General features: G+C 44.3%; 4 protein-coding genes across 4 annotated transcripts; 1 reads left to right on the top strand and 3 right to left on the bottom strand.

The window, feature by feature from the left end:
* Window positions 1-4,682: 4,682 nt before the first annotated feature.
* LOC128713840 (phosphoglycerate kinase) lies at window positions 4,683-6,214 on the bottom strand. The gene is made up of 3 exons (XM_053808710.1): window positions 6,147-6,214; window positions 5,717-6,065; window positions 4,683-5,519 (listed from the first exon to the last, which is right to left on the bottom strand). Exons 1-3 carry the CDS (start codon window positions 6,206-6,208, stop codon window positions 4,683-4,685), a joined length of 1,248 nt encoding a protein of 415 aa, XP_053664685.1. The 5' UTR covers window positions 6,209-6,214.
* Window positions 6,215-8,503: 2,289 nt separating this feature from the next.
* Window positions 8,504-12,403, bottom strand: LOC128711702 (protein transport protein Sec24C). The gene is made up of 7 exons (XM_053806584.1): window positions 12,281-12,403; window positions 11,500-12,201; window positions 10,030-11,427; window positions 9,785-9,953; window positions 9,120-9,719; window positions 8,759-8,952; window positions 8,504-8,647 (listed from the first exon to the last, which is right to left on the bottom strand). The coding sequence occupies exons 1-7, from the start codon at window positions 12,401-12,403 to the stop codon at window positions 8,504-8,506; spliced, it is 3,330 nt and encodes a 1,109-aa protein (XP_053662559.1).
* A 695-nt stretch (window positions 12,404-13,098) lies between these two features.
* On the top strand, window positions 13,099-14,174 carry LOC128712019 (peroxisomal biogenesis factor 19). Its single transcript, XM_053806913.1, has 3 exons — window positions 13,099-13,165; window positions 13,260-13,389; window positions 13,475-14,174. Exons 1-3 carry the CDS (start codon window positions 13,099-13,101, stop codon window positions 14,172-14,174), a joined length of 897 nt encoding a protein of 298 aa, XP_053662888.1.
* Window positions 14,175-16,380: 2,206 nt separating this feature from the next.
* On the bottom strand, window positions 16,381-20,478 carry LOC128713942 (ubiquitin carboxyl-terminal hydrolase 3-like). Its single transcript, XM_053808815.1, has 7 exons — window positions 20,220-20,478; window positions 18,285-18,432; window positions 17,673-18,216; window positions 17,105-17,605; window positions 16,891-17,033; window positions 16,672-16,818; window positions 16,381-16,597 (listed from the first exon to the last, which is right to left on the bottom strand). Exons 1-7 carry the CDS (start codon window positions 20,476-20,478, stop codon window positions 16,381-16,383), a joined length of 1,959 nt encoding a protein of 652 aa, XP_053664790.1.
* Between the last annotated feature and the right edge of the window lie 3,066 nt (window positions 20,479-23,544).

Below are 23,544 nucleotides of genomic sequence, written 5' to 3'. Positions count from 1 at the left end.
GGACCAGATCCTAATCCGGGTTGAAGTTAATTTGGGTAGTTTTACCCAGTTCGTTTCATCATGGTCGCCCCCACGTCGTTTATCCACCTTTATTAGTTTCTTTGCTGTATCATTTTAAAAATCAATTATTTCCTATTTAAATAGTATCCACACGTAACTTAAGCTCCCTTATTTGAACCAAGTTTTAGTAGATCCGGTACATAAATATTACGCACACATATAATCATGCAGTCAAATTCTTAACGAAACATTCATTCTTCTTTTCATTCACCGGAAAACATTCTCCATTTTGTGCTTTATATGTTCCGTTTTCCGGACTGCGGAGAGAAATACGGACTTCAACCTCCAAACCGCCCTAGCTACCGTGTTTTCTCCCTACATTAATAGTAAGCACGAAAAGATTCAGCATGCTTCATCGTATTCTCGAACACCACTGCCTGCCCTACCCGTCATCGCTTGTATTTGATAGAAGTTTCAGTATTTTTTAAGATACATGGTGCTTTCATTTCGTGCTGCTCCTGCAGAAGAGTATTACCAGCTTCAAGTAGAATCAAACATTCCGGCGTGTCCAGTGAAATACGATGCCACCGAGAACTGAACCGCCCGAAGGGTGGTATGTTAGTGTACACAATGCAAGAATAATAATCCTTCGCTTTTCAAAGAATCAGCCTCATGGACGACATGCCTCTGTTCCAAAGAAATTTATGTTTCATACTTAACCTTTAAATGGCGTATATTGTAGTAGGACTAATTTGTCAATTCTTCAACGCTACATCACACCCAAATCCTGATTCTTCTGAACAACGAGATATGTTCTACAGTTAAAACACACACATACAGTTTGAGACGGCGATGATTTTAGCTTTTCGATGCTTACTACAAGGGCAGTAATTTGGTAGTGGCTGGCGGCGCATCACAAACACTACTGAGCTCCGGTGCATGGCTCAGTAAAACTTTTTTACACATCACACGAAAAATGTTATAAAAAAGACTAACAAATGTAGGGCGTAACATTAGCAGTTCTTATTTTTTATATTACCTAAGAATTATTTTGCTTTTCTAGTCCAATCAACAACGAATATACTTTGTTTCTATCATAAATACATTTTTATCGTAAACACCTTCCTTCCCAACGCAATACGGTAACTCTAAATGGTCGAATTACGTAAACATTTCTCACACACTATTAGTTCCTGTCCGGTTCCGAACCTTTCCCCAAAAAAAATCTGGAAAAGCTCGTGCAAACCCATTGATGGACGGAATCAATTGCAATGAGATCATGCACTAACAGTTAATGCGAGATAAAGATATTGGTTACCGCTACTATACTTTTCCATACTGTATCTCTTCATGTTTTGCAGTGACACATAAATGACGGACCTAGTTACTATTTTCCATCCTTCTCTCTGTGACGCTAAGTATATTAGTTCTCTCAGTGTAACTTTACTGCATTGCGCTGTATAACACATCAATTTCTGAAATATATCGGCACACGATATAGCTTTTTTGTAAAACGTAAACTGCTGCATCTTTTAACTGCCTCTATCAGCGAAATAGATCCATCACCAGAAGGGAAAGTATTGCGGATGGGAAGGAGAGGGAGTGTAATATTTCAACAATTATCACCTAACAGTAAAACATCTTGTACACTACTGCTTTCTTACATTTCCTTTCATTCATCTTATTACATTCATTTGAGCGAGATAGCACGAGAGAGAGAGAGTAATAGTGAGGCAGATCTAGCAAGCCGATAGTTACTTTATCCTTGTTTTCTTTTTCTGTAGGTGCACTAAAACAAGGATATTAGATAGACAAACTAAACTAAAACGACAGAAAAAAGGCAAATTTACAGTCGGAATCGGATTTTTTAGTGCGTGTAGTAGCTTACAAGCTGCCCGAAGAATGGGACTTATACTTCCTTTATAATTAGGACTTTAGCGAACTTTTCATCTTAAATCATTTCATCTTTCGTAGGGTCTTACTCTATTTCTTTACTATTCTTCGAGTGGGAAACCAGATTTACGCGCATTAGTAAAAAGGGTGGTAAAAGGATAACGTGAAACACGTGGCACAATACCATGTCTGAATATCCGGAGTAGTTTTTGTATTGTTTCGATTTATTTCTCTAGAAGGTGCTGTGAACGGTGGAGAAGACACGTATCAAAGGAGACGTTAAACGAATGCAAAGGCTATGTGATGAGAGAACGATGGGGGTAGTACGGAATGTTGAATCAACATAGGTTTTGTTGCTATGGCAATAGAGAAGAGAGGCCTTTCGTTAGTTTGTGTTTTTGTGCTGAACAGTTTGTTATGGATGATGATGGAGAGATGTGTAAATAGAGTGAAGGCTAATACACCCAAGAGACAAAGGAAGTTCGCACGTACACGTGCTAAACATGGTGCATAAGATGAAATAAACACACACACACTATAAAGTGCAGGGTGTTATAGATGGAAATCTGAAAAAAACATACAAGTTTACTGCTGCTATTGTAGATAATTATTAAACTAGAGGAAACAAAAAGGAAACGAATTCACAAATATAGAAAGCTAATGAAAAGCGCGCATAATATGAAAACGCACCGTGTTTGGGCCGCTCTCCTTACGCACATGCTGTAAGTTGCGGGCCGATAAAAGTGGAACAGTTTGTTGTTATAACACACACCTCCCCCCAATTGCAGAATAGCTGTAACGAAAGAAAGTTAAGTATTTATTTTTATATAGATCGAAATGGCAAAATAAAGATATGAAATGATCATGAAATTACGATTTATTCAAACATGAAATCCTACACATGCAGTTAGATTGTACAACATTTGGGTTCTTACTAGAAACACACACCCTTCATTACAATTTGGGAACTGTCAACGAAATTCAATTACATAACCCAATTATCCCTGTACTCAATGGCTGAATGGCAGGAAAATGGTATGCGCGCATCGTGTGGTTCCTTGGGGTTATTTTAAAAAAGAAAACCAAAAAGAAATGCAAATTCAACTTAAAAACTTACTAGAATGAGAAAGTTTACTGTACTGTTAATTACATGGATAGATTGTTCTACAACAAAACGTGGAAGATCATGTTGAAGAGATGAAGCAAGCAATTCTAGCCCAAGTCATTTCAACTTCTTCACCGTTTGAGAAAAAGACCATACTGTTACAGTAATATAAAATGAATCAATTCAACCATTTTAAACGGTGTGATTGATTGAATACTTGTTAATCCAGAAGAATCGTGAAAGAAACATAGAACATTTGCTGACATGTTTTCATGTTTCTTTTGTGGGAATTCAAACTGTTTAGTGTCACGATAAATTACTGCTTTGTTTTATTGCCCTACAATAACTTTGTAACTTTACATCGCAGTTGCAAACGTTCTATTCAAAAGTGCACGTCATCTAGGAGCAAGTAGCGAAACTAGCTGGTGGAAGAAAAGCAGCACTTTGACACATGGGGTACCACACGCTTTAAACTTCAACTGCCACATTGCCATACCTTATTTTCCGGCAAGTTGTTCATTGATGAAAGAACACCCAGTTGGCGTATTTAGTTATCCGGCATTTATTTTAATTTATGTACGATTCCAAAAATGTTACAAAGCAAATGCAAATTATAACCGTTAAACCCGTGTACCACGGTGGTTTTTGGGATGGTCATTTTTACTGTGGTTGGTTAAAAAACTATAAATTGGTTGCGTAAAACCTTGCAACGGCCTTGTTTAGAGCTTGTTAACCTTGTTTACCAGCAAATTCTGTCACCTGGGCACTGTTAAGTTTGTATGCCGGCATTTTGGCTTCTTTGGTCCAAAACCCGTCTTTCCTACGAAAACTTCAAGCCGTGTGGACGTGCTGCATGCACGCGTCGAAAGCAATCGCCATTGCACCAAGAATTGTGTCTTCGATTTACAATCGCTGTATCCAAATGGATAACCAATGTTCTGGCCACCTTGGAAGCATACAACATATTGTATGTTTTCGCAGCGATAATATCACATATCGCATAATTCGTAAGTAAAAATACGCAATGGCAAACAGTGCGAAATTTCAATATAACCCATTTCCTTACCAACTTCACGTACAGATACAAAAAGGCCGCTCGAATAGAATTATAACCTCAACAACGTACGATGCGAAGGGAAAAAATCGACTCCTCGAAGATTTGCAGCAGATGAACGTAGCGCATAACTCGGTGCTTTAGCTAGCATATTGTTCAATAAATTCAACAAGAATGTTCACTGTTTAAACTAAATAATAGTGAAGTTATTTCATTGTTAAGCTCGTCCGAAAAGATGGAAGAGTGCGGTCTTCATATTTACGATATTTGCTCAGAGAACTAGCTTAATCGTTCTGTTAGGCAAGTCTCTGCGTAGAGCGCTTTCATTTCCGGCAGCATCCAGTTTTCTTCCTGAATTAACAAGTTCGGTTGCGAAAACCCATGCCTATTCCACGAGGAAGAAACCTCAAAAGTTTTGACGTCGAGACGTTTTATTCTTTTACATCGACAATCTGCGATCCGGTTTTCGCCGAATCGTCAGGTTAATCGTTCCCCCTGGAGAGGGTGGTGTGAGATGGGTACTTTAACGACATGGCGGCTGTAATACACAAAACTTGCTACAATACATTATTATAATAACGAGACAGTGACCTTTAATGCTTAATGGATTAACATCAGCCGGCAAGGGTTTTACGCACTGCTGAGTGCGTCCACACCCGGCAGCACTTTGCCCTCGAGCAGTTCCAGCGATGCGCCACCACCGGTGGAGACGTGCGACACCTGCGATTCGGTGCCCCACTTAGCGCAGCACGAAGCCGTATCACCGCCGCCAATAATCGACACCGTACCCGCCTTCGTGGCGGCCACAACGCCATCCATTAGCGACTTCGTACCGTTGGCAAAGTTCGGAAACTCGAACACACCGGGCGGTCCGTTCCAGACGATAATCTTCGACCGGGCGATCGGGGCCGCGAATGCTTCACGTGACTTTGGCCCAATGTCGAGCCCAAGATGACCGGCCGGAATGCCGCCCTCAACCGTCGCCGTACCGGTCGCTGCATCCTCCGCGAACTTGTCACCGGTCACGAAGTCAACCGGCAGATGAAGCTGCACATTGTTCTTCTTGGCCTTGTCGACGAGGTTCTGCACGATTTTGGCGCCTTCGGCATCGAACAGTGAACCGCCGATCTCCATATTGTTTAGTACCTTGAGGAAGGTGAACGCCATGCCACCGCCAATGATCATCTCGTTCACCTTGTCCAGCAGGTTCTCAATCAGTTGAATCTTGTCCGCAACCTTGGCACCGCCCAGGATGGCCAGGAACGGCCTCGGTGGGTTATCCAGGGCTTGCGAGAAGTAACGGAGCTCCTTGTTGAGCAGTAAACCGGCCGCCCGCTGGCTGTAACCCTCGCCCATCATCGAGCTGTGGGCACGGTGAGCCGTACCGAAAGCATCGTTCACGTACACATCGCCCAGCTTGGCCAAACTTTCGCGGAATGTTTTCACCTTATCTTTGTCGGCTTTGACCTGCGGGGCATCCGTGAGACAAAAGGGGGAGAACATTATTATTATGCAACGGATGGTTTTTGGGTTGGACGCGAAATCGTCCAAATGCCAAATCGTAGTAAACAAAGCACAATTTGCTCCTATTTTTATACCGCTGCAACGACCCGTTGCGATGGTGATAAGCTTCGAGCTGCTGTCCTTTTTTCGCTACCGCTTACCTTATTGCCACTAGCGTCCACACCCTTGCCCTCCTCCTCCACGTAGAAGCGGACATTTTCCAGCAGAATAACCGACCCGGCCGCCGGATCCTTACAGGCCGCTTCCACCTCGGCACCGACGCAATCGTTCAGGAACGTTACATCACGCCCAAGAAGCTTCTTTAGCTCGTCCGCAACCGGGGCCAACGTATACTTCACGTTCTTGTTGCCATCCGGGCGCCCAAGATGGGACGCAAGCACAACCGATTTCGCACCCTTTTCGAGCGCAAACTTAATGCTGTCGAGTGCGGCCACAATACGCTGATTGCTGGTAATTTTGCCCTCCTTGATTGGGACATTAAAATCGACACTGTTTCGGAGGAGAGCACATATAATTAGCCTACTTTGAAAAGGAATCGATTTGTTCCACCCCCGGAATGGAAAAACTTACCGCATAAACACCCGTTTGCCCTTCAGATCGACGTTTTCAATGCTTAGCTTGTTGAGAGCCATTTTTCCGGTCGATAGCAGGTGAGATAATCTTCTTGCAGGACGGTACAATAGAACCAATTTCACGTTGGATTCGCCCGGAAATCAATGTACGAGCGCACCGATAAGGATGATGGCAAGCGGCACAAGATTATTGTTTCCAACGTCTGTTTGGTAAAATTTTCACCGATCTTGAAATGTTGAATGTCACACCAAGGACATCACAGTGGGACGCCCACTCGGGGGCAAACCTTCCGAAATTGATGTTTAGTTACAAAACGTCAATTCAAACTAAATCAAAACTTTAATTTTTTTTTCGTAAAGAACATCCACATAGCTTAAAATAATCTTTAAAAAACTATATTAAATAATAATGCTATTTAAGTATCCTATTTTACGACTTGAGCCCCAAAAAAGCGTATTGAAATGAAGATGCAATCAACATAGCTGCTTAATCGGATGTCAGTCACCACTAATCAGCGAAAAGGCTGCCCTTGCTTATTCAATCCTTCACTGTCTTCCTTCACACTCGTACACAAAAGAAATGTGTTGAATGTCCAACATTTTGACTGTGTGGGTATGCTTTGAAGCATATTTTTGTTTACAAGAGGCATGATAGTTATGTGCAGTCAACGCAACGGTTCACGAGTGTCCTGTTTTGTGCCGAGTAAATTGTTTCTGCGTGGCGTATTGCTGCATTTGTTTTTCAAAGGAAACACAGCCGCCGAAAGTCACCGGGAACTGTTGGACACATACGGCGAGCATGCACTGGCAGGGCAAACCTGTCGGAAGTGGTTTGCACGCTTTAAGGCTGGAGATTTCAACCTGGAAGACAACCAACGACCTGGGCAACCGAAAAAGTTTGAAGATTCCGCAATAGAGGCACTGCTGGACCGTGATCGGACACAAACACTGGAAGGAATGGCAACGACGCTGCAGGTGACTCCGGCTGCTATTTCAAAGCGTCTCAAAAAGATGAAGCGAAAAACAAAAAACGGCCACAGCGGAAGCGAATGTGCGGTGGAGGACCAGTAAAGGTGGCCGCTTTTCGAATTAAGAAGAATGCAACTAAAGATCTAATTGTATATATTTCGCTATTTATAATATACCATTGGATTCATAAATCGATATCAACATACAATCTTACGTGTCTGCTGCTGTGCACCTTTCCGAAAGTGTTTCCCATTCTGCCGAATTGCCTCTCTCAATAGACCAGTTCCAGTTTCCATCTGTGCATTTACTGGTCACACTTTCCAAATTACCGGAATGGTTCTACCGAGGCAGACGAAACAGTTAAACGTGATCATCGAAAAATCATTAGTATAGCCCATTATATGATGGCATTCGGTTTATCTGAACCATTGCATAATATTGATTAAATCAAATCGCATCCATATCGATATATCGTGGGACTAAAAAATATTAAATATAACACAAATACAAAAAAGGCTATTGGAAGTGAAACTGAACCGTTGTAAAATAAAGAAGAACTTTCGCATACACTTGATTGTTCTAAAAAACTGACAAATATAACAAAATACCTAAAGAGCTAATTTTTCCTGTTGGTGAAACAATTGACCAAAACTCCTCACCAAGTGTGTACCGCACGCCATCCTACCACCTGCCACCGAAGGCGCGTCGATAGCGATTTGCACGGGTACGTGTCTGCGAGACGCTTCCACGATATTCCTGACGTGAGCATTGCAATTGTTGAGAGGACGATTGGACAGACGGACGTTGATGATGCCATGATGCTCCGCATTGCTGCACCGTATTATTTCCCTGCTCATCCACATCTTCCTCTGCCTCCTCGTCTTCCTCCGGAATGGTATCATCGGGGTCCACATCTTCACCACCAGCACCACCATCGTCATCCTCCTCGTCCTCATCGTAACGGGAAGCAATGCGACTCCCAACATATCCTTCGCAACGTGTTGTACTCATAAATTTTGAACGATTGTTTGGTGGCACCGAAGTACCGTCGAAAGTGTTGTTCGCCTTTGCATGCTGTCCTGAGAGAGAAATTGGTTCCCTTCCGACGTGCACACCACCGGTCACAGATGGTTGCGCATGATGCATGGTCACATTACCATTTACGTCGTTGGTTCGGGCTCCGCTATCGGGATGGATACAATTGGCCATAACAGTGTTGCGTGTAGTATTGTAAGTAGTATTAATAGTAGAAGCAGCAGTGATAGCCGTTTTGACGCTGCTGGTACCACCATTGCCGTTGTTAAATCTAAACCTTCCGACCGAGAAAAAACTGCTTGCTATATTGCCACCGCTGCTCGCATTACCATTGCTAGTGGTGTTGGCCAGCTAGCTCAGCATTTGCCGAATCTCTTTGTGCACGTGACAGAGGAAGTCTACGTAACTCACCGACCCGTCGGTAGTGCCACGATCCTCTACCAAAAAGTGGCGCAATACACTTTCGAGTTTGTCACGCTGTTTAACGAGCGTTAGCTGAAAGAAGGAAAGAAGGAACAAATTAAACCGGAAATTGATTACCCTGTTTGTATTCAACAATTTTACGAACTTAGATCAACAACGCGCGATCGATCGGTATGTACTTACTCGCATGCAACGACGCTTCTGCTCCTGGATCTTGTCAACGATACCCCGTATACGCTTCGAAAGAGCATTATCAAATACTGGCAAACCCGTACGATCAGTATCAATCTGCTGCGTGCACTGTGCTCCAAACACCGATTGGGTAAATTCGGACGACAGCGACAATCCCAACCACAAGAACATATGAACACCATTTTCTGAGAAAGAGAAAACCACATATAAATAAATCATTAGTAAGACATAGTGTTGAGTGAATCTCGGCTCGTTGATTTGAAAAATTCTCCACTTAAGTTTCACATGAATGATTCTTATCAAGCATTAAGCCCAACACTAGTAAAACTAGTGTACATCAATATCAACTCACCCAAAATGTATGCACCGTCCTCAAGCATCTTATCGCCCGTACAACGAATGGCCGCCGGGACCGCATCGCCACCCTCCACGTTCACATCGTGCAGCGGAATCAAGCGCGGATAGAAATAATGCACCGAGGTGGGCAAATCCATGCTCATCACGTAGTAGATCACGTACGAACGATCATCGATGGAAATGTCCGACCCGCCGGAGAATGCATCGTTCTTCAGCAGACAGTTCACGTACAGCGGCAACAACTTCATACCCTCCGGAAGAATTAACTGGCCGGATGAGGTCGGTGAAGCGCAATGCTTACGGTAGCAGGCGAGCAGCTGTACCGCACGGTGCACAATTGCATCCTTTACCGCCTTCGGATTGTTGTCCATCAGCTTGGTAAGCCCCTGCTTGGCGAAGTAGAGCAGTGTGGTGTCGAGATCGCAACAGCGGAACAAATCCAACAGCGACGTGCACATCTTCAGGTTCAGATTGTGAACGCGTAGTCGTCGAACACCGGAGCACGAGGTGTACAATAGCGCCACCTGTATCAGCACCAGCTCATCCGTAAGCTTATCGTCGTGTTTAATTTCCACCGACACGGACTTGTCGCAATCTGAAATTTTAACGCGAATGTTTAAGAAAATCAAAACGTTACATTATCTAGCGGCACTGCCTTACCGATGCTGGCAATTTCCATATCCTTCGTGTTCGACATAAACATGTGACCGTAAAAGTCGGTTGCACGGACACCAGTCGAGGTGCGTACGCGCATCACCGCATCGAATGCGATCGGGCGCGAAATGTTTTTCAGCAGATCGTTCACCAACCGTGCACCGTCTATATCCGCCTGTTAAAAAGAACAGGAAAGTTCGTTTCAATAAGAAATCCGCTAACCGATTCGTGTTGATTACCGCTCAACGTACCTGGAAATAAGTGTACTTGTAAACTTCGCCACCGGTCAAACGAGCCACCTGTCCGATCGTCGCCAAATCGATGTACGCATTGTTGAACGCAAACAGATCCACCGAAACACCGGCCAACACACATTCCTGCGCCAGCATGTTGTAGACGGTCGATTGCGGTGTTAGGACCGTTTTTTCCTTATCCGTACCCAGCAATTTGCGATCGTCACGTATCTTCAGCTTGCCCGGTGCTTCCGCGTTCGGCAGCGACGAATGGAACACGTACAGTTTGCCAACGCATTCCGATGCTTTCAGCGCTTCCACACCGGCCTGCAGAGCCGGCAGCAAAATCGTTTCCGTTTCGCGCGTATCACCGAACATTTTCGGGATTTGTTCCATCAGTGCATCGATCACGGTAGCCGACTCCTCCGGATCTACCAGGAACCCATCGAGCAGTGGCATAAACATCTCCTGCAAATCACCCACCACCATCATCTGCGGTTGGGCGAGCGAACTTTTCAGATTGTAAAAATGCACCGAACTGTTGTACGTGATGAAGCCGACCTTCATCGACGTACGCTGCTGGTTCTGATCTACCGGCAGGTGGCGTATAATGTTCTTCATCTGGGCGCACAAAAGCTGCACCAGCCCCGACTTGACGTTGTTGTACGACACATCGATCAGGAACACCATTGCGGGCGGTTTGGGTGGCGTACTGTTGCGACAGTATTCCTTCGTCGCGACAAACTCGTACGTACCGAGCACTAGTTCCGGCCGCTCGTACTTATCCATACGCTGCCCGGTGTGATCGAGATGCTGAAAGTATCCGGGCGGCACTTCGGTCGTTGCCTTACAAAATTGACACTGGAAGCGACGACCTCCGTCCAGGAACTGCATCGTCGAACAGATGTATGCTTTGCAGCGGATGCACCGGATCGGGCCCATCTCGCCAAAGTCCACGATCGGGATCGGCAATTCACCCTCGACCGTGCGTGCAAAGGGCGAAATGATAAGCGCAAACGGGACAGCGCTTTGCTTCATCATATCGGCCGTTTGCGGAATGTTGTACATCGTCGAACGAACGAAGCGTGGGCTGGTGTTGCCCTCGTCCTGCGTGACGAACTTGGTCGTCACGAGCGGTGGCAACTGACCGGGCTGACTGGTGGAAAAGATACCACCACAGTTATCCTGGTTCTCCACCATCACCTGAATCGGGTTGGGCATCGTTTCTGGATCGAGACGCTTCTGCTGTGGTACTGGGGGTGGTGCTGGATAGTGACCACCCATCATACCCGCTGGTCCACCTTGATGGTACCCCTGCTGTTGATGTTGATGAAGCTGATGCTGGGGTGGCTGCTGCTGGTGAGGTTGGCCAGCCATGGGAGGCATTTGATTATAACCCGCACCGGGCGGCATTTGCTGTGGGACAAAAAGGAACAATCAATCTGCTGAGTTATGTGTTATTTTTTTACCAATTTGAAGATCTCTTACATTATATACTCGAGGAGGCATTTGACCGCCGGCCATTGGTGGCACCTGACCCGGCTGGACCGGATATCCTTGGGGTGGCTGCTGCTGTTGCTGCGGAGGCATTTGTTGTCCAGGCAGCCCCGATCCTGGGAATTGTTGCTGTGGCTGGAGAGGCGCTGGACCGCCAAGATGTCCACCATATGGACCACCTTGTGTTTGTGGCGGTGCACCACCACCAGGAGCAGCTGGATATCCAGTAGGTTGCGGTTGTTGTGGAAAACTGGCCGGCTGAGGTGGAAAAGGTTGACCAGGGCGTGGAGGTCCTCCACCAGGTGCGGCCATCGGTGACACGGCTGCTCCAAACTGCTGAGCGGAAGCACCCATTTGATGCCCATTGCTTTGACCGTATCCACCGGTCATTGGTGCCGGAGGTCTAACACCACCGGCAGGCGGTGGCCCTGATGGTCCATTACTCATCATGGGCGGGCCCTGTGGTGCCGGTTGTTGCTGAGAAGGTGGACCATATCCAGCCGGTGCTGGGCCCCCGGTCGACGGTGGACGTACCATAGGAGGCTGTTGATTCGAAAAATTAGACGATGGTAGGGGTGCGGCCATGGCGGGACCATTCGCATTGGGTACACCCATTTTTGGAGGACCCTGTTGTTGCTGAGGTGGTGGAGGACCCGATAAAGACATATTTTGCATCTGGTTGGACAATTGATGCTGTTATTAAAAAAAGAGATACGTTAAGGAAACTGTTTTATGTTGTTCATTTATACAATTCCATTAATCTGTTACGTACATTGGGTTGTGTTCCATTCATGCTAGGCATCGGCGCTGGTGGGGGTCCTCCCGCCTGTGGGGCAACTTGCTGTTGTGGCCAAGTTTGTGGCGGATATTGCCCGTACGCAAGTTGCGGATTCATGCTGTTGGATTATGTCGCCCACGTAACTTTTTATTCCAAAATACACAATCTTTTCTGCAAAGAATCACAACCGATATGTTAGGGAGAAGCTATTTTTTTCTCCAGCCAGTTTTAAGCCATCACACACGAACACAGTTGGTGAGTTGGATCTTTTGGTTTGCGCATTCCCACACAACTGACCTTTTCGCTCTGTTACTATCAGCAGTTTACCGACGCAAGAACTCCACACAATGTGAATTCACTGTTGGGCAATTAACATAATTCTGGGTACGCAAATACACAAACGGCACTCGGGAAAATTCTTTTTTCGAGTTGAGCACACACAATTTTGTTTCCTTGCTGATATCCACGTACGTAAATGAAAGTGTCTATTTTGATTGTGTCACCACAACTGTCAACGGTGCCACGTAATTTAACGAAGGTTTTCCCTGCCGTGTTTAGTATGTCGGGTCGAGTGCTGGTCATCATCCGTTTTCCCGAAGTTCATGTTTTTCCCCGACGTTTGCCGAAGTTTGACAGCTCATTTCTCATCTTGCATCAGATTCCCAGTGCGTGTTTTTCTCGATACGTTCCCGTGCAAAAAGGAAGTAATTTTTGGACGGTGTACAATAGTACACCTATGGTTGCCGCATAGTTTAATCTCCTGTCCCCGCCGAGTAGTCGTTCTAGCGCAAAACCAAAACGTAGTATAACCAATGGCGGAATCTAAGAAACCGACCGAAGACAGCTCGCGGGACAAAGAATTGGACGATTTGCTCGACAGTAAGTACCGCAATATTGTATAGTGTCCGGAAAACGGGGTGTGTGTGTGCAAATTATATAATGATTCCCAATGTCCCGACCCGTTACATTACAGGTGCGCTAGAAGATTTCAATAAACAGAAGGATGAACCAAAAAAACAGACCACTGATAGTGCTGCGGGTGAACAGAGCGAGCTGTACGAAGATCCACCAACGGAGCAACTTTGGAATGAAGAATTTATGAAGTACCGTTACGGTTCCGAGCATCATCCCCCGTTAGGACGTAAGTTCACTATCATATGTTAATTAATTCAATTTTTTTCCTTACAGCCAACAAGCGAAAATGTTTGAACAGCATATGGCTGCGTTATTCGGTGGGGGCGAGAAGGTTGACAGCGATCAGATAATGCTCGGATTCCAACGAATCGCAGAAGCGGCCGGTATGGCGGTACGTGCGGAAGGTGCGCCTGAAGCGGCGGAAGCAGCCCCGGTCAACACGCTGGATCCTTCGATTAGCCAAAGTATTAGCGATGCATTAAAAGCGATGAGCGAGGGTCGAGATAACCTGCAGACTCCATTCAGCCCGGAAGATGTAGCCAACATGTTCGGCAACATCGATCTGAACGCGACGGGTGAAAACAACGCATTTCTACCGTTCATGCAAAATATGATGCAGAGCTTGCTGTCGGCCGACGTGTTGTTGCCGAGTATGCGGGATCTGGTCGCTAAGTACCCACCATGGTTAGCGGAACATGGTGCTACCCTAGCCAAGGAGGATAAAGAACGGTACGAGAAGCAGCTAGAGCTGATGAAAGAAGTCTGCGCAGAGCTGGAAAAGGAAAAGGCTGACGACAGTGCTGAGGAGAAGCGGGACCGGTTTCAGATCGTGCTGGAAAAGATGCAATCGATGCAGGATCTTGGCCAACCACCGACCGATTTGGTCGGTGATATGGGGGGTGCGGGAAATCTCAACCTGCCCACGATCGATCCATCCTCTTTTAGTGAGCAGAACCCCTGCCCGATCAGTTAACTCATAAGGAACAAACGGACGGGATTAGTCTGTTGACCATTACCTGAGCGAACAAATATGGTGCCCTAGGCCCAATGTCGGTGTAATGGATGGTGTTGGCTTGACACTGCAGGTGTATTACCGGGTATGCTGTGTGTTTTCTGGTAGCTTAGCATAGAGCCTTTGATTGTTAGATTTAAATTTTTCTCCTCCGGGGGCCGAATAATATTTCCGGTGAACCGTATTTGGGTTGCTTCAACTTTGTTATTTCATTAAAAATAAAAACGCCATGAGCGTTCCACAGAAGTATACACAACCGTGTAGTTTTGTATAACTTACCCTTAACAACTGAATTTCCTTTTCATTTCAATCTGTTTCCATTTCACAGCACGCTACCTTCCGGTGTTATGCTGTTTCACGTAATATTAAGTTTTATTTCAGGTGTTTTTTTTGTTTTCGCTTCTCTTCGCCTATTTGCTGTTGATATTGAAGAAGAAAGCTTAGCATTGAATGAATAGATTCAATTTGTAATGTAAATCCCGGCTTAAAGATGCGTTAAATTTTTCCTATCAACTGTTCGTTTGTTTTGTTAGATGAATTTTGCCTTTTTGCCCTATCCCCCTATTTCTATTTCCTTTATTTTACCTCGCCAGACCGGTCTGCTGCTATAAAAGTTCGGTTTCGTACCACGCATTGTTTTAGTGTCATAACTTCGTCTTTTATATGTCACAGCGATCGGTAATAGTAATATTGTTGTCGTTTCAACATTGCGTTTCCGTACTACCATTTTCCGCTTTATTCGTTTAACAAATCGAATGAAGTAAAAGTACTTTAGAAGTAAGGAATAAAGTTTAAGATGGGTTTACTTTCGGTTCAGTGATAATGCATTTTTGCTGGAAAAGAAAAGAATCTGTATCCAGCGAAGATTTCACACATTTGCATCTGATTGACTTCTAAAAGGTGTCTTCTGAAAGAAGATTAGTTGGCGATTGATACAGTGTTAGTAATTTTAAATCTCGAAACAGAATAAAAAAGCTTATAGATTGCATGGCAACCAGCACATAGAAGAAGTAGTAAAATCAGATGAAACGCTCTCTATCAAAGGAAAAGGAGAAAACCTAGACAAAACAGGAGTAACATCACAATAACTCGGGGCGGCCTCTTTGAGAATCTTATAAATTATCAATTTTAAAATATATTCATACTTAGGTTTAATGCCTTAAAATAGCTTATGTAGTGTACGAAACTGAGCGGCCTTTATGTGATTTTTTTTTTAGTTTCCTACTCCTGTGTCTTTAGTACTTAACACGTTTTCCTGTACCAACATCGTGTGAGTTGAAACTGTAATTTGATCGTTTTTCTTTTTGTTTGCTTTTTGCATAACGGCGTTTTCTACAATTTTCTTGCTGTACGCGCACTCTTTTCGGAACGAAAAGACTTCCTTACAAAAACTAAAATGCATCTGTTTATCACATATCAAATCCATTATCTTCAAGAAGTAAAGAAACGATATTCTCTTTTTATGACTCGAATAGATAGAACAAACTGTAGAAAAGGAAAAAGAGGCAGCATATAAAAAGAAGGGAAAGCACTGGGACAGCAATCGAGTAAGAAAATAGGAAACGTTGTAGTAGAGTAAAAGAAAGAAACAGAAGGTAATTTTAGGTATAAAAATTAAATTACTCTATCTTACTTCGTCGAATCCTTATGACGTTATAGCCGTACTGTAGACTATTTCCAATTCTACATTATACATATCTATTATTCTATACATGTTTTTTCGCCGTTGCATCGCAATTTGTTTAGATTTTCTTCGCATTCGCATTTGTGCATCTACATACGTTTTATCATTTCGTTTTGCCTACACTTGTTTTATTTTTTTTTTTTTTGTACCCATTATTATCAACGCTAGGGGTACTCATTGTATTGCATTTTTAGTACCACTGCAACATGGCCTAAAATGAAGTAAACCCAAAACAATGGTATCTAACCAAACACGGTAGCAATGGTTTTGTTGGTGGGGTACCATTGAATTCTTTATACTTTTCGCACCGAATCGTCGATCACATTCAAACCAAACTTTATTGTATCCAAACGTATTATGCACATGTTATGCGAAAGCCGGTGCCTCCCCGAAAAGAAAATGCGTTCACGAACGAACGAGCATCAGTCAGATTAACAGTTACGAATTTTAATCAGTCTTGAACGGAAACGAAATAACTTAATCTCAGGACGACTGATTGGGTCCCGCTGCAGCACCTGGTGCCGCGGTACCGATCGTAGACAGTCGGTTGGCATTCGTTGGATCACGCTTGATGTAGAACAGGATGTATGGTTTGCATTCGGCGACCGCCGTACTGTTCACCTCCTTCACCGTGTGATCGTTGAAGTGCATCCAGACACCATTGTTGATGGCAAAGGACGTATAATGCCCACAGCTGGAGCTGGAAATGAAGAGCCGAAGGCAAATATGTATAAACAAGATTGTTTGGACGTTGCGTACGTTGAAGCTACGTACCCATTGCCATGATGCACGATAACGGCGGCTAGGTCGTAAATGTTGCAGCTAGAATTGGATCGCCTCGTTTCCGGTCCATTATTTAGCACAAACTGTGACATATCGAGAGCGTTTATGGGGAATGCTATTCTCAGGTCGATCTTTGTTCTGTGGACCAATGGAATACAATTCAGATCAGTTTAAATTTAAAAAAAAATCGCTATAGAATATATGATGTACCTGTAGAAATTGTTCCATCGGAACCGTTTTATATGCAAACACAACACGTTCGGTAATCGACGAATCCAGAAGCGCTTGGTCGATTTCTGTTTGCATTTGCACGAATTGCAATAGTATAGCTCAGTTTCTGCTAATTCTTCTACCTGCAAATTCATATATTATCAATTTTAACTAATACTCAAACTGCGGAACTTGCTCAACGTCATCTACGTACCTCCGTAAAGCTGGACAGACAGTCGGCAATGTGACAAACAGGCGCCGCACCACCACTTGTCGCATCCACTCCATTTCCACCACCATCCGAGGCGTGATCTTTGCTGTAAAACTTTTCAGGAATGTCTAACGATAGATCGAGGAATGGGTCGTGCTTTTTGCTTTCCATGCCACAGATTAGACAGCGCACCTCACTCTGCAGTACACCTCCGAACACGTTCGTAACGATGGAATTTCGGCCCTTCGCCTGGAGATGACTTAACCCCGATACGTTGTAGGGATTTTTGTGTTCGCCTGCTTTCTGTGCTGAAAGCTCTACCGGAAACGATACCTGTTGCAGTTCGGTGTGAAGCCGGTCAAGCATGTAGCGCAGAAATTCGTGTGCATCGTGCTGCCTGTGTCCACGGAACTGTGGTACAACCTTCCAGATGACCAGAAACAAACACTCGGGTGAGATGGCACCTTTCGACCCATCGCCACCTTGACTAAGGTTCAGTAGAACCTGTTTGTGGGTGAAAGTAAATGTTTCACATCATCCTTAAATCATCATTTATCATTGAAGTATTTACCTTGCGCAGTTCCTCCACGACAAACACATCGTCCATTGTTTCCTTGATGCTGCGCGAATGGTACGACTTCTGTTTGTGTTTCATCTCCAGTGCAGGCATCGTGTTGAAGTAGCAGCTAAACTCCTGTATGTTGCTTAACGATTGTAATACTGAGTTCATGAAGCAGGTGTTGCCAAGATTGCGCAATCCGACGACTCGCCGCATCGACTTCCGTTTGGCAGTGGTCGCACCGTTCTCGTTGTTGCTATCGCTCGATATTGTACGCTTGCGGGGACGCAACTTTCGCGAACTAACAATAGCAACGGTCGGTATCGGTACGGGTGTAATCAGTGCCGTTGGCGATGGTTCTTCCCAACCGGAGTCACTCGACGAGGATGTGCTGGCCGTTTCTTGCGTCGATTTAGATGAACTGATTTCTTCCAGCGTGGAGGACGTTTCAGAGATCGTATCCATCTGATCGCCATTGCCTTCCTTTAATTCTTGCCGGAGTTCTTCCAGTGCATTGTCATTGGTGTCGTTGATCACAAATTCATCGCATTTATAGCTGCAATAAGGCAATGGGCAAGTTGATAAACAGTGCCTGTGAGTTTTTTTTCATTCAACCACACTTACCAATAGACTGACTGGTTTGACGTATTCATGCAAATGTTGTGATTTTTGTTCATATTCGAATGCTTCAATGCATGGCCGTTGTCGTAGCGACCACATAGTACCGCACCGCATTGTAAACACATCCAGTTGTCTTTGCTGATGGAACATTCTATAGAAAAAAAACGGTATAAAACAAAGGTAATTAGAATTAAATTAAAAGAAAATACAGTGCCATAAAAGTAGCACAAGATAGTTACAATAGCGATTGTATATATTTAAAAAAAAAATCGACTAAAAATTCTTCGTATTCTATATTTAAACGGTGGATATCTGATACGATTGCATTACTTTTCAGCAGATCGATACAGCAGACAACCCTACAATAACACACTACACATACACACATAACCCATCGTACAGCGTATTACTCTCGGTCGCTTCTCACTTGCGTTACGCGCTGTAGGGCACACTCACACACACACACGCAAAAGAATGCTCAGGTAAAGTAAACCTGTATAACGCGTTTTACAGGAAAGACTGGCGTAGCGGAAAGGCAAGGAGCATCGGAGAGAGAGAGACAGCAAAAGCGAGAGATAATGGTGATGCGTTGCGGTGTGCGCTTACAAAAGATCGACCCAAGTTCATTTCTTTCTTTTCCTTCTCATTATCAATTCGTTCTGACAGAAGAAAAGAGTGCCCCTTCCCTCGCCGTGTGCTGCACACGTTATATAGACGGAAAACTACGACGGTAATTATGGATACACTACACTGATTTGGCCATGAATGTGTATTTTGCGCTATTGCAGCCATGAATGGGATGCAGATGATGATGATGATAATGATGATGCAGTGCACCGTGCAAGGCAGGCGAAATGTGACGTTTCTGAGTGCTGTAGTACCTTCTGCAGTTTATACACTGAAGAAGCATACATGCGGATAAAATTCAATCCGTTCGTGGCATTTGGCAAACAGAGCGAAAGAAAGAAAGGGACACCATATGGGAGCACACATAGGAAAAAGAGAGTTGTCTGCACTGTAACACTGTACTGGCTAAAAATATGCATTTTATATCCTCAATTTTGTTCAATGTACGGAGAATGCACTGGGATTCGTCCCCCGCATGGAACAGTACCCTCAGAATCAGCACCACCAGGATGGGGTGCATATGGAAAATAAGAGTGAATTTTGAAATGGTTCCTATACTCGACTCTTAACATCTTGACAAAAGTAATTCGAACTAGAATTGGATATTGAGAGCCATTCGCAAAGACGCATTATTGCGATCCACCAATTAAGGTATGTCCCCCCAGGTCTATGTGCGAATCCCTACAACGAAAAAGGGCTTGCGATGAGTGCAATTTTCTCTTTCCCAATCCCTCGCGCAGATCGAAAGAGATGCAACTATACACACGTTGGTGGTATGAGAGAAGAGTAGCGTCCGAAGGAGCAATAAATTTAACGTGTGATGTAATATCGATTTTTTGTTTACTCCTATCAACCCATGTTCAGAGGTGGATAGGTGGGGAGTTGGGATAAATGTAGCAATAGTGGGCAAGGCACAAACACACACACATACACAGCAAAGCAACCAGATGTTGATAAAACGGGAGACAAAAAATTCAGATTCACAAAACTTTTCACCACACAACGCGATGACATGACGGTGAAGGACATTGGCGAGTCACTTCTTCAATTCGGCGACTGACGGCCAGCCTACAGCACAGAAGCGTAGTGTGAGGGGTTTTTTTGTTTCGTTTTCGCACTTCACAATTCTCGCACTCCGTTCTAGTCTGCGCTATTGCTTTCTTTGTTTCCAAGATTTTTTATCCACCCCGGGAACTTGGGGGGGTGGCGAGACACTGTCCGTGTCTCGTCATCTCTCTTAGAGCGTCGTGGTGTCGTTTAGATAACACTAATCTTTGCTGAACCGTGTGTCACTGCCTTATATCATGTTACCTGTACATTTCCAATGCTTTGACGCTGCTGCCGATGATGATGATGAGGACGATGACGCAGTAGAGGCGACCGTGAGAACAGTGGTCGGACTGGCAGCAACTACTACGTCGGACAGTACTACCGCATCCGACACATCGCGTAAGGGGGTGTTGGTGATGGGTTCGGCAGCAACGGCCGTAGCTGCGATGTTGCTGTTCTTCACCGCCCTGATCGATTCCTTACCAAGACCTACGTTATCGACGATGTGCGGACAATCCATTGCCACAACACCACACGCAAGCAATACTTGCGCTTGGCTTTGGGTGCTTTGCTTTTGTTCCTCTCGTGGGGAGGTGGCTGGAGTTGGGATATTCTGTTGCTAAGGGTTTCCGCGACAAAATTGGCTGATCTACGTTGGGTTCGCTTATGAAACCCCGCCGTGACGATGCTTGGCTTCGTTTCGCTCGTGGGGTTGTTGCTTTTCAGCACACTACGAGCAGCACACCTTCGCACAGGTCGTTTTCTTTCCTATTTTTTCACAAGCACCAAACAGCAGCTGGTGTAATACCGTCGTAGTGCGTGTGTCGGTCACTTCACCATGCGGGAGAGCGAGGGCAGCAGAACGAGAAACTATTCTTTTTGTTGTTTTTGCACCCGTTCAGCAGCAGTCAGACAATCCCAGTTGTTGGTGGGGGTGGGGGGATGGTTTGGGGCAGATGGAAATGATGGTGCAGGACCTGCCCGTATCGTTGATTTCCGTTTCCTTGCGCTTTTTTGTCCGGAGGCCCCTTTAGCGGATGTGTGTGCTACCTTGCTAAATTCTTCGTGTTCTCTTCTTTCTAGCACTCGCACTACAGCACTCCTGCTGGACGACAAGGCTGTCCGTCCGTCCCGTCCCGCTCAAACTACCCCCGCCCCGCTCTATATCTTCCTCTTCACACGCTTCAATTAAATCCGTATTGGCACTCGAACGAACACACAAACACAGCCGCACAGGGTTTGCTTGAAATTTATGCAACGCACTTCATTTAACTTTAAGCTGCTAAATTTTCACGTTGGTGCGTGCGTATATTTCCAGCGTCTTCGAAACACGGTACGGAAAACTTGCAGTGGTAGTAAAAAAAGAACAGTGAGCAGACCATTCAGCAGCACAAATTCAACCAAACACGCACACTGACAACCCCCGGGCAAGAGGGCAGCGTTGCGTCGTGTGCGTATGTTTGATAGTGTGTTGTTTTGCTCATATGATGTTCTTGAAGGCTAAAGCGTAGTTTCTACACGTCTTGTTGCTGGAAAAAGGCAAAGTGCAGTTTAAATTGTTCTGTATCGTCGGTAGATTAATTTTGCGTTTATTTTACTTTTTTTTAATAATTCAATTTAAGTTGAATGTTCAAGCTAACACCAATTATTTACTTGTTGATAAATTTGTAATAAACCATATTTAAAAGTCTATCAAGAAATCTAATCGAACATCACTCGCTTCAACTTGTTTTCGGGATGACAAATTAATTAGTTGAAACCGTGCTTGATCGGGGGGAATGACTTCCATATTGCAAATTGCAAGAAAATATTTTAACTGTTCTTTAAATTCAAGATAACGTACTCAAGGGTTGTATCACTAGGAAAAGGGAAAAATCTATTTTTTCTTATCTAAATCAGATGATTACTTGTTTACCAAAATGTTTCCATGATGTTGTTAAAATGGTGACCCAAGCATTTTCAAAATGTTTGATTCACCTCACGTCACAATCATTTCATCTAAAAATTTAAGCGTAATAATTTAAAAAAACTCATCATACAAAATAATTTTTATTCAGAAGAGTCGTGTAAAATGGCCTTATGGCCTTCCCAAAATGAACACTAGACATTTGAACGGATGAAGGCAGAGTCTGTTCTTCCTTTACACCAAAATTGATTGTTTCTGTTATGAATTATTGAACCTGGCCGCCTTCGATTCGTATATACTAATTATTCTCCTCCATAAAAGAATTGGTAGAATTCTTTTTTCTGTAACTAATATTTTAAAAATATTATTAGCCGCTTCAAATCTAGCTGCCAGCACCATCTGTCAACAGTTTGCACCAACACTACCACACACCGTAACTGTCAACTTCCTGGTAATCCATAAACATGTCGATTACGCATCCTCATTTTTTCATCCAGTTTTCGTATTTTAAATACAAATTGCAATAACACTATGTTGGATTCACTTCCATCCGCATTCAAGGACCAAGGAGAGACGATTTATTGCGTAGAATAATGTGTGTAAATTGGACTGTACAGGTGCACGGTTCAAAAGTGTAGCGGTGTGCGTGCTATGGAAAATAGCAAGCACGGTCCCGATCCCTTCTACCAACCTTGCCGACGAGCAGAGTGGCAAAGTGTGCGAAAAATATACACAAAAAAGCATAAAGCAGAGACAAATGCGAAACTAGTACCAAGAAAAACAGTGGGGTGTGCGGTTGCTGCGCGTTGTGCTGCTCTTGATTCGGGCGCCCCAGTCCGTTTGTGTGTTCGCACAGCGTTTAAAGTCTCGCAAAACAATAGTTTGCGAAATGGAAAGTTGTCTGCTGTAGTTTCTTTCCGTTGTGCTTTTCGCTCGTTCGCAAACTTCCGTGCCGAAAAGCCAAGAGTTCTGGATCCGGTCTACGCGGTTATGCTTCTATTGGTTCGAAAGTGAAGCTCTTTCAACTATTGCGCGCCCTATTAGTTTCAACCGTGCAACAGTAGCAGCAAAAATCAGCCTCCTATGTTACACAACACGAAACCAGTGAAAGTGAAACGCGTAACAGAGAAAATGGTAACAGGTCTCTTGTGGTTTTGTTGTGTGTTGCTTGATAGTGTCTGAAGTGTGCGAGAATTTATTTGGCAACTTCCCCACACGTACTCTGGGGTACGTGAAGCTGGCAGATTAATTGTGCGAGAATGTTCAAACACTTCACACGTACCTCTGGCATTAACTATTGACCCATCAAAGCAGGTGCTAAGCGTACCGAAAGGGTTTTTCTTAATAAAGTAAACGAGTGACAATCAATCACTCAGAGAAAAAGACGTCTGCTAAGTGCTTGCTTAACGAGATAAGCATCCTCGTGTGAAAATGATACTACTTCAGCATACGGATACTTCCAACAGCACTTAAACCGACGGGGATGTGTGTCACACAGAGAAAAAGCAAGTGAAGATTTTTGATTGATTAAAGATATTTTTATCAACCTTTGGTTAAGCAGCAGCAAGCGTGCAAAAAGGGTGAACGTGAAAAAGATTCCTGAATCATATCTGCTCTAAATCCGGTTCATGAGATCCGTGGTATCTCAGTTTCCCAATAATTCCGCCACCGGTGAAGTAG

The sequence above is a fragment of the Anopheles marshallii genome, chromosome 3, assembly GCF_943734725.1.
Source record: "Anopheles marshallii chromosome 3, idAnoMarsDA_429_01, whole genome shotgun sequence".
NCBI classification, from domain to species: Eukaryota; Metazoa; Arthropoda; class Insecta; order Diptera; family Culicidae; genus Anopheles; species Anopheles marshallii.
Note: the sequence above shows the minus strand (reverse complement) of the source record. Positions and strands in the feature narration are given on the sequence as shown.

Excerpts from the sequence above, each read along its gene's own strand:
- LOC128713840 (XM_053808710.1), bottom strand. The coding sequence starts at position 6,208 with ATGGCTCTCAACAAGCTAAGCATTGAAAACGTCGATCTGAAGGGCAAA. Across the intron at positions 6,066-6,146 it reads GGCAAACGGGTGTTTATGCG|TGTCGATTTTAATGTCCCAA; the intron begins GTAAGTTTTTCC and ends CCTCCGAAACAG. Across the intron at positions 5,520-5,716 it reads TGGACGCTAGTGGCAATAAG|GTCAAAGCCGACAAAGATAA; the intron begins GTAAGCGGTAGC and ends GATGCCCCGCAG.
- LOC128711702 (XM_053806584.1), bottom strand. The coding sequence starts at position 12,403 with ATGAATCCGCAACTTGCGTACGGGCAATATCCGCCACAAACTTGGCCA. Across the intron at positions 12,202-12,280 it reads TGAATGGAACACAACCCAAT|CATCAATTGTCCAACCAGAT; the intron begins GTACGTAACAGA and ends TTTTAATAACAG. Across the intron at positions 9,720-9,784 it reads TATGGAAATTGCCAGCATCG|ATTGCGACAAGTCCGTGTCG; the intron begins GTAAGGCAGTGC and ends TTAAAATTTCAG.
- LOC128712019 (XM_053806913.1), top strand. The coding sequence starts at position 13,099 with ATGGCGGAATCTAAGAAACCGACCGAAGACAGCTCGCGGGACAAAGAA. Across the intron at positions 13,166-13,259 it reads ATTGGACGATTTGCTCGACA|GTGCGCTAGAAGATTTCAAT; the intron begins GTAAGTACCGCA and ends GTTACATTACAG. Across the intron at positions 13,390-13,474 it reads TGGAATGAAGAATTTATGAA|CCAACAAGCGAAAATGTTTG; the intron begins GTACCGTTACGG and ends TTTTCCTTACAG.
- LOC128713942 (XM_053808815.1), bottom strand. The coding sequence starts at position 20,478 with ATGGATTGTCCGCACATCGTCGATAACGTAGGTCTTGGTAAGGAATCG. Across the intron at positions 17,606-17,672 it reads TCGTGGAGGAACTGCGCAAG|GTTCTACTGAACCTTAGTCA; the intron begins GTAAATACTTCA and ends ACCCACAAACAG. Across the intron at positions 16,598-16,671 it reads ATCGTGCATCATGGCAATGG|CTCCAGCTGTGGGCATTATA; the intron begins GTACGTAGCTTC and ends CTTCATTTCCAG.